At 30.3% G+C, this 14,383-nt stretch overlaps 1 protein-coding gene across 1 annotated transcript in view; it reads left to right on the forward strand.

Moving 5' to 3' along the window:
• The first annotated feature begins 3,059 nt into the window (after positions 1-3,059).
• The window catches only part of LOC148618857 (neuronal acetylcholine receptor subunit alpha-5-like), a 34,644-nt gene continuing 23,320 nt past the window's right edge, over positions 3,060-14,383 (forward strand). Inside the window, exon 1 of the mRNA XM_088578157.1 lies at positions 3,060-3,624. Within this exon, the coding sequence (XP_088434283.1) occupies positions 3,567-3,624 (58 nt within the window). The 5' untranslated portion in view covers positions 3,060-3,566. The remainder of the gene's footprint in view (positions 3,625-14,383) is intronic.

A 14,383-nucleotide genomic window follows, 5' to 3' on the forward strand; every position in this document is an offset into this window, starting at 1 on the left:
AGCAAAAGGTCTCAAAAACATGTTTACCATTCAAAATTCAAAATAGTCTTGTATGTTTTTTTTTTTAAATGATAATCTTTCATCGCGTACACATTGTCTGTCTACGTTTTTGTCATGTCATTATGTTTTCATCGTGCACTCCTCTACTTACTTATCTTCGTTTCGCCATGTCATTATATTTTCATCGTGCACCTCTCTTCTTGTGTGTCTTCGTTTCACCATGTCATTGTGTTTTCATCGCTCATCCCTTGTGTGTCTTCGCTTTGCCATGTTATTATGTTTTAATCGCGCATCCCTTTTCTGTCTTAGTTTCGCCATGTCATTATGTTTTCATCGTGCACCCCTCTTCTCTTGTCTGTCTTCGTTTAGCCATGTCATTATGTTTTCCTCTTGCCAAATCTTTCATTCCTCACGATAGAACATTAATGAATATGTCCTTATCTTCATTTCACCTTTTTATATTGAGTAAAAAGGGTTTAAATCTGAACTCTATCTCAATTTTATCTTCATAAACCCATTGTCGAAAGCTAATACTTCTGATTCATTTTATACATTTTAAACGTTTTATTTAGTAATTTAATTTTCGATATAACACGCCTTCTAATTGGGTACAATTTTTGTCCAATTTGTGTGTGATTGTGACGTTATCAATCTTTTTAAGGATTTTCTCGTTAAACTTTGACATTTTTATATTAAAGTTAAATTGTAAGAAATGACGGTTATATTTTTCGGTCTATTTGTAATAACCTCAGTGCCCGTGATGCATACCTAAAGATAGCCTGCTATCTGGGTTATTTAGTGTGAACCACGTGATTGTGGTTCTTTCTTTATAGACAGAAAAAAAACGTACCATAACAGTCATTACTTAAGTTATTTGTGTTTTGATACGAAATCATATGATTTGATTATCACTGCGCGTGATATAAACAACTATTTCTTGGGGCGAGGCTTAATTTTGTTCACATTTTTTAAAAGTTTATAATATTTGTTTGTATCTATGTTCTTGGTTTATTTACCAACTTTCCTGATGGGAACACTAAATGATAACCAAAACTTTTTTATTCGCAATTAGTATTTATAAACAAAATATATTAAAGATATCGCAATTTCGACTTTTTCATTGCTGTTTTAGACTTATTATAAAATATAACAATTCTTTGTATGATATAAATTTTGTTATGGTGGCTTTACGTCTAGTTACTTCAATGATGTATTTTGATACTTTGCACCAGTAACTAAATATTTCGATATCATATCTATATCCTTGGATAAAGCATTTATTATTTAGATAGCTTTCACTTCAAGAAAGATGATTCTTACAAGTATCAAAAATATTACACAAGCATTAACATGCACTTTGAAATATCATGCCTCGAAAAGTATCTAGAATCATCGCGCACTCATCTAGATATATCTTTTAAAGAAAAGAAATGCCTTGCTAGATATATGCTTTGTTAAATTGCCATAAATGAGAATCAGATGAAGTGCAACCTGTAATTATCAAATCTATCGAGCGTGATATGATTTCATGTTTACAAAATAACCATAGATATTTCAGTTTACATATTATCATTACATTATAATCAGATGATAATGATATGTTTTCCCAAATATATATGAACAAGTAAGTATTTATACATGATTGTCATATCTGATTCTCTATATACAATAATCATATGTAGCACTATAGACCTTGTATCCATATGCTTCTTTCAAGCAATTATATATTTGTGGAATTAATGCTTCAACAAGAATATAGACGGAATCATCATATTGTACAAGAACTGCCAGTCATAATCTCGTATATCTTGAATTCATCAACTGTTCAAGACACTAAGGCATTCAATGTTATGTAAATAACATACTAAAACTGCTAGAATCAATTATAAAATAGCCTATACTGTATTGAATGAATTTGGAGTGTTAAGGAAAAAGTAGAAAACAAAATATGACATGTACATGTATGTGGCGTCCAGTCGACATAAACCATACATTTTGTAATTTGAAAAATCAATAACCGGTAGCTATCTTACCGTTCATTTGTATTGTCTATATCCCGAAAATGTCTTGAATGGAAGTCATGGAAAATTTAACTTGTATTCTGGCTAGACGCTAATGATAATGGCATCACTTTTAAATCTTTATTTAAATTCATTTGCGTCAACATTATGTAAAAAAGATACAAAAACATTGTACTTGTCAAACTATACTGACGTGAATATTTTTCCTCGATTAATTTTGAACAAAAAAGTTTACTCTTTCTTCTACATATGTAATTTTCTTACAAGTAAATGTGTTTATACATTATTTGTGTGTGTGGTCAAACGATAAGTATTGATAAATTCATTATCGAAAAATTAGGGCTTTGTGTAAACGCAAACCTTTGTATCAAACCTGCAGCTTTACATTTAACTTGATAAGAAATATTTTAAAATACTCTCAAAAATGTTTTCACCTGGTTTGTTAAATAAGCATGAAAAAAAAACTTTTAGAATTAAAAAAAAAATCTTCCTATCTATATTTTGCAATAATAAGACTGATCTTTGTCCGATGTCATTATAATGTCCGGACCATTCCGTGGTTTCCAACTTTCCAATGTTAACCTTGATATAGCTTTTTGTTACACGCACTATCCATTTTGACTATTCGTTTAGACTGTTGCCTTTTTATCGACCTTTTTCCGGTTTGTAATTTACGTTCTCTCCATTTTGAGAGTTTAAGTGGTGACCTTCTATAATTTTTTTTCAGTAGATTGCTGAAAAATGTAAAAAAAATATTGAAGACTGAATGTTTAGTTACTATTGTCAATCTTTATTATGATGTTTGCCTTACGCAGGTTGAGTAAATCTTTCATCTGAAATCCCGACTGTTACTTAGTAAACATAGAACCATCGCTTATTTATTTTTCTTTATTTATAAAAATGGTTAAAGGGAGTGCTTGAGAGAGTTGATTCATGATTATTTACTTTCTTAATTCGAATGGTAATTACTGTATTATCATGTTTAGGAGCAAACCAATCAATGCTTTCACTCCTGTAACAGTTTATTCCAAATCATTGACCAGTTAACTTATTTTAGTGGAACGATGCTCACTTAGTAACCATATATGTAGATGATAGATGAGTTACAACAACATAAAATACTATACTAGAAAAAGTTCCGTTCAAATCTTTAATGCTGATAGAGGGCTTACGTATCATTAGAAAGGACCACACAAATTCTAATTTGCCATAACGATTAAACTGAAATTATCAATTGAAGATAAATACTGAAAGACAGACTCCAACAGCCGGCTCTAATGATCAAGTGAGAAGACCAATAGTCATTTGATTTATCAGAGGTGTTGAATAGGCGATGAATACGTTCGAATAACAAAAAGACACACTATTGGATTGAAATCAACTAACAATCAAAAAGACAATGCAAGTCCTTGATGAAAGCATTTTTCAGCCAGCAGTCGATAGAATGCATGGATATATATCGGTATTAGTTAACAATGCTGCACAATCCACATGGAACATTAAGTTATTGATACTGTTGTGAACATACTTACTTCATGACGGAAAATGTCAACGTTATTGGGACAAACATTTTTCGTTTTTACAGTTGTCCTCACAAATATTGGTAAGTAGTTATTTCCTAAACAATTTTTACATATAAATGAGTATGAATACTTTAGATGCAATGATTCTCTTTTTTAACCGATTGCTTTGTTTTCTTTCAATTTCACAAAACATGTGTTTATCTGCATAAAATTTCTCAAAAGGTCTTCCAGGGAGTAATATTGTAATATTAGATTTCATTATGTCTTAAGTAATATAGTTTAGAAAAGCATTTTATATTAGAGGTTTGATTTTAGAGTGATACATGTAGTATCATTCAATTAAAAATTTTTGCAGAAGAATTTTATACATTGCAGCTCATTTAAGCTTGACCTTATCGCCCAGAACAAAATATTTACTCTTATGTCCGACAAATTAGAAACACAAAACTGTATTGTTTCAAACAGGAATGTTTGATGATCATCAAACTGTGGCATTTTTTAACCAACTGCAACGGGCGTTTTTTTTTTTTATTGATTGTTGGCCTACAGGTATGCAATGTTTCTATTGAACCTCAAGTATACATTTTAATACGTGCCACTTTTTAAGATTTTAATCATATCCGATTTATTATTTGTGAATAGTTAATTCATCCTTTTTTGCAATGGTATATATTTGTTTGGGATCAGACATAAAAAAATCAACATTAGTTACATAACAGTCATTTCTTTCTGAAGAAAATTAATTCCTTGAAAATAATACATAATTATTTATACGTTCTTTCCTTGATGTTTTGAAATAAGACAATAACAAAAAAACTGAAACTTGAATAATAGCGTTGTTTGGCTTTTTTAAGCTTGAACAATTGTAATAGTTTATATATTCTTTGACCGACAAAAATCATGGCAGCACCTTTGAAGATGAACTACAATATAAATGTTTATGTGAAGATTGAGAGCAAACAATTGTAAGTATAAGGATATCAATATATTTAAACCTTATTAAAACGTATATCAAAGCTTTATATTCCATCATTTATTTACATAACCAATAAAGACCTCTATTTTAATCGATATCAATATACCTTTTTAATACATCATTATCGAAGACAATGATTTTTATCACTGCGATCAATACTGTTATTAATAATTCTAAAATGATATATTATATTAATAGATGCATATAAAGTTTATCTAGTGCACAGGTTAGGAAGCTTGAGGCAAGTCTATAGAAATATAAAACCAAATGGTTGCTTTTATATTTGTTTCACTTTGATGCTCTATTATAAAATCACACAAAGTCCGCTCGTCTATTGACGAAATTGTTATTATCGAATTCGTTAACAAATACCTTCATGCATATCAAAGGAACTTCAAAAGCCTAAAATGTTTGCTCTACACGAACTTCCTTTTATTAGTATGAAAATGAACTTTCTAATAAAGTTATTTGTTATAGTATATTATTAGAAACAATGGTAGTCGAAGTTTGAATACTAATTTAACAGCATAAAAGTCATTTACTAGAATGAAGAGGAACATAGCCAAAGAATGAAAGCAGATACAGTAACGATAAAACAATCTTCGTTTCAGACTCGCCTGACATTAGAAAAAAATAACATGTTTAAGGAAATTGTCAAAAGTTCATTTTAGAAGTTTTCGTTTCTTTAGGTCACTATGTACATCTTTCAAAACTGGTCTGAAATGTTTTTGCTAAAATGAGGTTTCAAATTATTAACTTAATCTGTTTTCTAACTTTTTTTTTGCATTGCATTAAATATAAACCAGCTATCTTTTGTGTACGTTATCAAGCTGTCTTATTATAAAAATAGACAACGATGCAATCTTTCTCAGCATTAATTCAGAAGTCCAGTAAAATGGAAGACATAACAAAAATAATGATCAAATTGTAATTCTATAATACCTCATTATGTCTTTCACTTACGTCTATCAAAATGTAAGAACCCCTATGTCTAAACAAACACAGACACGAGTTAAGCTGTATTTTAGTATGTTGTAAAACTGTTATGATAACAGCAGTAGAACCGTTTGTTTTTATATTTTCTTTATTTGTTCAGTGGTGAAACTTAAGTAGTATCGTTGTACAGACAAATCTAATCCCACGTGACCAATTGTTGACTTTAATAAAACTATAAAAAAAAACACTTTAAAATCCTGAGGATTACATTTCATGAAATCACTCGCAATAATTAAGATTGCTGGAGTTGATGTAATTGACCTGTTTTGAAACAAAAGCTTGAAACAAATTTATATGATTCGCATTACAATAACAACTGTTTTTGTGAACGTTTGGGTTTTTAACAATGATTTATTTTGCTTACCATTTTTGTATTAAATGAACAGAATCTGCGACTTTAAACTTTAAATTATCGTTTTTCAAGATACTAGAAATAATAGTAATTATGACTTTGGTAATGAGAAATGAACATTTTCGATCATAAAACTATTATATTTTTAAATGTACAAAGGATTTGAACCGAATGTCCATTACATGTATCAGGTTTAAATTGATTGGTATATGATCTTCGACGTTGATTACATTGTTTAACAAAATATTTCAGTTAGAAATAAGATCAAATCATCTTTTTTTTGTGTTTTACCTGTTAAAAAGAATTAAGTACCGAGATAGACCAAAAGTCGAACGAAACAACTACCTGATAAACAGGAAAACCCCAATAATTGCCTAGGTCATGCGAATATAAACATTAAGAGTTCAACTATTTCTAGAATTCATGCTGATTTTTAATCGCTGGATATGTGATGTTAATGAAGTCCAATTAACTCTTTTCACCTGTTTTACCAATACACCTGCAATCCGTCTTCACCATAATTAACATCTCCCAGCTGATTATAGCGATATCGACATACGTTTCTTAACTAAAGTATTACAGGAACAAGTGCCAATAGTTAATCCCCTTTCTAATAATTTATCAATTGTTTTGCACCAGAAACCGATGTAATTCAAATACCATGAGAGTAATATATGAATATATATCTACTTTTAATCACAAAATAATGAACGGTCGGCTTGGTAATAATAAAAAGTTGTTGTAATTTTCTTTTGGAACAATTGTTCAATTCAACAACATTATGTAAAGTCCAATGCTCTGTCTTAATCTTATTGTAGATTTAATTTGTTTCAAATCGAATAAAAAAGTATGTAATTTCTTTTGAGGTTAAGATAGTTTTATGTAGTACATTTGTAATATTTATAAAAATTCAGTTAAATTTATCAGTTTCTTTTGAATAGAAAAAAAATTAAATTATATAAAGCGAAATATCAACACACATACAAAAATTCAACATTCAACTTTGCTATTGAAATACGTTTGCATTACATAGGTCGCGTCACATTTCATCACTACACACATGCTGTTGCAGCAAACTCTATAGATCGAAAATTGTTATTTTCCAAACTAATTGAAATCCAAAAATCTTGTGGGCATCATTTGAAATCTTTTCAACAAGTAAAAATTAGAAGCGGCTGGATTTAAAATATTTTTTTATTTCATTCCTTATCGTACAATAATTGCATGGGACGATATCGTTTTTTTGATGAATCAACGTGTCAAAAATGACAGTCAAAATAAATACTGCTCGTCTTTTGTGTTGACTCAGCGAAAAAATCTATAATAAATCGTTATTAAATTGTATTATCAGTATAATTTTGTCGTAGAAAATCTAGTACGTTTTACACTCTCTTTCATTTATCCATTGTCAATTATAATCTTTCCAACATTTCATATTTCATTCAAAACCAATTGCTTTCTCTAGAAGAGTCATTCTATATAGGATTAATATAGTTTTGACTGCTTATTTTACTGTGATATTGTAAGGCAAAATAAGTTTTTGAAAACTGAATTTTCAAATATTTTTTTTCGGATATTACATTGAAGGATAATACCTTTATTAGTTATTTCTTTTCGATTTTTTAAACAGTATATTTGTGCTGCTTTTTTAGCAATTTTTTTTAATTCTCTTTTTGAAATTTTCTTTGTGGGGAAAATGCTTAACTTCGTGTACAGAGAGATAACACGTTTAAGATGATATGGTTAATAGATGCAAAGTGCTACAATGAATTTATTTTTAGTTCTGATGGACATGAAATGAAACTTTGTCTAATGGTTATATGTCCCTGTTTCTTTGGAAAAAGTTCTTGAATCGGCTTTTGTTCGAATCAATTCAGTTAAGATAAATAAACATCCAGACTATATGCAACACATTGGATATCTCTATAGAATAGTCATGGCGTAGTAAATCGACCTAAAAAGCAACATCGGTAGCCGGGTCAACTTTTTTAAATGATATGTGATTCATTTATAATGACTTAGAAAACGACATGATTCACTATACAGAAATGATATTTTTTTATTTATATCATAAGATTACTTTAACATTTTGAAATGAATGTCCAGAACGTGACATCGTATTAACAAATATAAAAGGTGTGTGTATGTGAGTTGTAGATTAAAAAAATGATATCATTGTCAAATCAAAAACTTAATGCTAATTCTAGCACACTCATATCATCTATTGTATAATGATTCTTACGTAAAACAATTGATTAGGCGATGTCATTGAACAACGCACGTTTCACTGCATATACCTTTAAAGAACTGAAAATATAAGATGCATTGAATAATGTTAAGTCCGTATTTTTAATCGCTTAAGGTTACAGACCACCAATTCAACCAATGAGTATTTGGAACGTACGCAAAAATAGTCCTACGCAGAAATTACCCCTGTTCCTCATAGTGCTGTGAAAAAAGTTCTCATCTTATTTAAAAAATTTAAACAGTTTCTGAAAGGAAAAACATTTCTGTAAATTTTATAGGTGCATTTTGCTTCTTGTGATGTGAAGCCTAATCTCCATAATGATTTTTAAATATACCCCTATCTTGTGAAAACACTGGGATTTCCCATGCTATTTATAGACCCTTCACTTCCGGTGACCAGTACTGCACTGCAAGTCTGCTAACCCCAGATGCCATTCTGAGGATTGTGAGCTGACATATGTAGAATCATGATAAATATATAGTCATCTGCAGGTTAAAGTTAAGGTAAAGTCCAGAGAAGCCATTGAATATTGTGAAATTAGCATAGAAGCCTATGGGAAGTGGAATTAGTGGTTTTTAGCCTTAATTCCGTCTGTCTGTCCCTCCGCTTTGGTGGTACCAATTTTATTATTTTATGTAACTTGTAAAGGTATGAAAGCAATACTATTCAAGCTATGCACAGTATGTACATATATATGATGCTGACATAAGTCCAGATGTGTTATAGGTCTTTTTTCCTTTCCCAGAAATCGGCAAAAGAGGAAATATCTCTACTCAAATTTATTGCAAACGTTTTGTCTTAATATATAGTCATTTTTTTATGTATCTGCGGTAATATTTCGCCCACTACTTCAAATTGAGTTTTTGAACGGTATATAAACAGAAGTAGCTAGTTTGAACCCCTTACAAATTAACTGATAGGTACACTCCTAAATGTGTTTATCTGTGAAACCAAAATATCTTCAACAATAAGGAACTAAAGGGACAATTATTGGTTTACTTTTGTGCAAGCACTCGAATTTTTACTTATTAAATAGGGCACATATTTTTTGTATAAAATTATTTTAATGACAGTGAAGATACGCAAACTAATATTGAAAAAAAACCATATTTTATTCCGCGGCCTCAAACAAATACATACAATGGTCAAATTGCTATTGGAAAGATTCAGTACTTTCAGATTGTGTGAAATGTTTTTGTTGAGAGTACATTTGCATGTGCTATCAACATATACTCATCACTTCACAAACCAATTAGCTAAGTGTCTATTGGTAAATGAAATTCATTTATGGAACAAACAATGTTTTCATAATTGAATTAGATGCATTATCCAAACACTAGATAATTAAAGTAATTAATGTAAACATAACGGTAAGGGCTTTACCGTCGGTCTTAAGTAAAAATTACAACCATTTAGTGAACTCCATCAACGTGTAAATATTTAATCTAAATCTTTAGATAGTATTATGCCATAGAATATAATGTCAATTAACTGATTTGATTCGTTTCTACGGCGTCGTCATCCTTACTGGTGCAGTAACGCTGACTTCCATTAGTGGTATACAAAGATATTAATTTGTGATCTTAGGAGTACATCATCTTGTCAAACCTCAATACATTTAATACATACTTCATGATTTAAAAATTAAACAAGTATTAGTAGCTTGCTTTAATACAACTTCATCGTTTGACGATTCAAGGTTAAGATGGCTTTCTCAGAACTCCATTACAATCTATTCATCATACCAACAGACAAAGCTCCTAACAACATCGAATTTGTGAGCAATAGGCACACTTTGACTTCTTATTATTATTTTGGCTATCCAAAATATATGCTAAGTATCTAAAAATGATCAAGTGTCTGTTCTTAAACTGATTGTTACTTTAGATGATGAAAATATGATCCTCTCTATTTCTGCCAACAAAAACTTCACACATGTCCTTTTAAACAGAGCCAAGTCACAATTAAAAGCCTTCCAACTATTTACCACTTTACTTACAGCAGCCAGCGTAAGGGGAAGACAAAAGTAACCGTTTAAAAGCAAACTATGAAAGTAGTGTGAATCAGATGTTCTACAACAGTGTCTCTCTTCATTTACTTTTGTTACTTTGTATGTATGATTTTAGTTACTTTATGTTCTTTGTTGTGTATGTCTGTTTTCCATATCTGGTCTTTGTCCCTGGATTACATTCTTTCGATTACCGCTATAACCTTGGTTCCCTTGATTATTCTTTGATTACCGCTATAACCTTGGTTCCCTTGATTACTCTTTCTGGTAGCCTTATCTTTTGATTTTCCTACTTCACCTTTGGGACCAAACTGTACGTCACTTTTGGTCGATTTATTTGAAGCTAGTTTTTTTACAAAGTCTGGTACAAAAAAAAAGAATTTCATTTTACTCAATATAGAAGATGTATTATCTCTGAATAATTCGGGTTTCAAGGATGACTAACATTTGATTTGCAAAAATGAACTAGTATTTAAATAGACAACTGAATTTTATTTATAATATCTGTTGATTCTATGTCTATGAATAGTCCGTCTGTTTTGATGTTTCGTTTAATTTTGCAGATATCCTACAGATAATGTTAAACTAATTTATTGTTGTCTCTTTTAACTAATCCACACGGGCTTCTTTTGAAATATATAATCCTCTTTCTATAGTGTCGGACAAAATTCTAAGTTACCATTGTCTTTGTCAAAAGAATATTTCGTTCGATACTATCATCCTTTATTCCTGGTTACAGGATGCCGGGTACAGGATGATAGATTTGCGTATCGCCACCCTATCTATATCTTTCTGTCGGTTGATAAATCTTTAATCTAATAGTTTGACGTTAATGCAATCAAATCGATGTTTACAATAAGAACCTGCTGTGTTACATTAGTGTAAACCTTTTATATTAAGAATTATGATGTCCTTTGAATAAGATTTTCTTTTAACTCAAATTCATAGGTATTGAAAAATTTGTTCTTATAATTATTTTCTTATCGAAACACGTTCACTGAATCCATTTCAGTGAAAAGCGACTTCACTTGTTCATTTTAATCTTTTGCAATTTAAGTGTTCAATGTCTGTAATAAGTCATTACGCTAAAATAACACATTTATTTAAAGTTCCCAACGCTTAGTCTCCTGCGTTATCAGTACATAAAATAAAGAGAGAACAAACTATTTTAAAACTTTTGCTATCATTAATACGGAAGTGTTTTCCAGATTTAAAAGAATTTGAAACATCAGTGTTTGTCCTTAGAACTACTAGGGCTAACCAGTCTGTATGGAATTGTGCATTATAATTGTGGTAAAATCGTATTATTTCATCGACTTTGATAGTTCAGCATCATATTGGGATATTTCCACTTCAACCAAAACTACCTCCGCATTAGGAATGTTTCATTTAGTTTAGAAAGCAAAAAAAAACAAAAAACAAAAACAAAAACAAAAACAAAAAAAAACAAAAAAAAACGTTCCAAACGTTCCGACATTAATCTTTCCCATGTGCTATTTAAATTGTAGCAAAAGTCTTCTTAATTTGCTTTTTGTTATTTTAAATACTTAAATAAATGTAAATGTTTTTCGTATGCATGCATTCTTTACGGTTCATGTTCCCCATAGCATGTTTATGCACGAATCTTCTGAAGATCTGTTTCTTAATTGGATGAGAATGTATTTGGAGTGTTACCGTCTTCTTGTTTGAGGAAAACTTTGTGAATGCTAAAAAAAGCCAATTGGTGATCAATTAAAATAGAAAATGCAAAAAAAGAAGAAAAAAAAAAACAGAAAACTGATTTCCATTTTCATTGTCGACAATGCAAGTAATAGGATATGAAGGAAATTAATTTTGCATCAGTGCATCTGACTATTATTCAAATCCATAGCACTTGTCAAGGCGTTGCATTTAGAAGTAATCGTTTGCAAAATTCTGTAGTAATTTTCCAGATTAAAGCTTGTTCCTTAAGCTGATACTGTCATTATATTTAGGAAGATTATAAACTTAGCATTGGATAACATTTATAACATTGCCTGATCGGTTTTGATAAGTTTTGTGTTTTTCCCTGACAGTTTGCCTGTACAACTATTTGTTTCAAACGGATGTTTACAAAACCTGATTGAAAAATACTTGAAATTTAATTGAAATCATGAGTTGCATACTGATGCATGTGAAAACAATTTAATCTCAAATAGTAAAAACATGAATATCAGTCTATGAAAAGAAACTCATATTCATAATCAATCAGAATCAGGTTGGTTCTGTTCTGTAACTTTAAAAATGTCTACTCCCCTAGACTATATATGTATATATCACATATTTGCAAACAGGCTGATAAATTCTTGATCCGTTTATCTATATTGTTAAAAGTACTATAGAACATGCGTAATATGTGTTTAATATTCGCTATTCATTAACAATTATAACAAATCAATGCTTTAATCTTTGCAAAAAGGCAAACTCCAGTTTTTAGAGGAGTCCGGGTAACCTATTTACTTTAGTTTCTATGTTCATATCATTTTGGTAATTTAATGGTCTTTGTTGTGTTTGCCTAATTTCCATGTCTAGTCATTATACCTGGATAATGGTTTTTATACGCCCGTCAAAGACGGGACGTATTACGGTATACCGTTGTTCGTCCGTCTGTCCGTCTGTTCACACTTCGGACAACTCAAAAATGCTTTCACCAACTTTAATGAAACTTTGGTGAATTGTTCATATTTATTGACCTGAGCTCCCGTTCGATTTTTATAAATTTCAGATTTTTCGTTTCCGTGTTATTATTTTTTTTACTTAAAAAAGGGGGATTTTCAAGTTTTCGGACAATAACTCAAAAACGCTTTCACCAACTTTAATGAAACTTTGGTGAATTGTTCATATCTTTTTGACGTAAGCTCACTTCCGATTTGTATAAATGTTAAATTTTACGTTTCCGTGAAGTTTTACTCTTGAAAAAAGTCGGAAGCGGCCAAGGAAATTCTATTCGTTGAAAAATCGTTTAAAACAGACCATTTGTTATGATGATCGACTAATAATATAAAAGGTACTTGGTAACCTTGTCAGAAAAGTGTGTTTTAAACAAGATAGAAATGTATGGGTGAAAAATCAACACAACAAACTTAGTTAAAATTGAGGTAACCTTGATAGTGCCAAATTTTTTGTGCATTTTTAATGTGCTTTTTTGGGGGGACGGAGGGTATTCACAGTGTTTCTAGTTGATCATATAAATTCATTAAAAGCATAAGAACAAGTTAAAAGTGCAACGGGCTAATCATGCGCTTAAAGCACACCTGTTTATTTATAATGTGTTCGACCATTAGTTTCCTTGATTTTTCCACCAAGACAATTATATATGCATAACCATGTTATATGTTATATTACTTTAGCTCAGACTGAAAAAGCTCATTGTTTCAAAATCATGAAACATTCTACAGAAAAACTAAAAATTGAGTAACGTAATAAAGGTTTGAATATGTTAATCACAAAAACTCATAGTAAAATATGTATCGTTATCAGGAACAAACCATTATCTTCTACCTATTCCTCCTGACCAATGTTTTCACCCTGACTATTCACTATTCACAGTCACGCTCCTAATTGCTAGTAATGCTGGAAATACATTAGCTGTCTCGTCGATTATTGAGCATGTAGTACTGGTTGTCTTAGCTCTTAAATCAGAAAATGACTGGAAATAAATGTATAATTACTTCAGACATGACAAAAGTTGGCAATTATTTAACTATGTGTTCTGGAGTTAATATATAAATGGACATATTTCCTTTCCTGGTGACAATAAGAACGAAATTATAGCGGGCATTGCACGGTAATCAGATAACAATACGCAGACAAAATAGGAATGGCTGGTAATGTAACCGGACATGGGTTATCTAAGGATACATATGAAAAGTTAAATTTTGAGTCAATAGATATTTATGTTGTATTTGATTCCTAATATGATAAATGTTTTCCTGGAACACAATTATTTATTCCTGCTTTACTTTTTTATATATTACTTCAGATTGTTAGTGTTTTTGTTTTTGTTTTTAAAAAAACCTAGAACTATGAAGTTAACTATACCACGATTTTTCCTAAAAAGACATGCTTTTTGGGAAAAAAGGTAGAACCGATTAAAAAAGATAGGTTTTCGTTTACTATTAAGTATTCTTTTGAATAATTATACAGTTAAGGGAACTGTTCCTGCTTATTTTGATAATACTGAACTCCCTCCTTTTTTCTGTATTTACAAGAAGCCAACCCGTAAATATGTCTTTAATTAA

The sequence above is a fragment of the Perna viridis genome, chromosome 4 (genome assembly GCF_037379345.1).
Source record: "Perna viridis isolate PV_CMFRI_1.1 ecotype Kerala chromosome 4, ASM3737934v1, whole genome shotgun sequence".
NCBI lineage: Eukaryota > Metazoa > Mollusca > Bivalvia > Mytilida > Mytilidae > Perna > Perna viridis.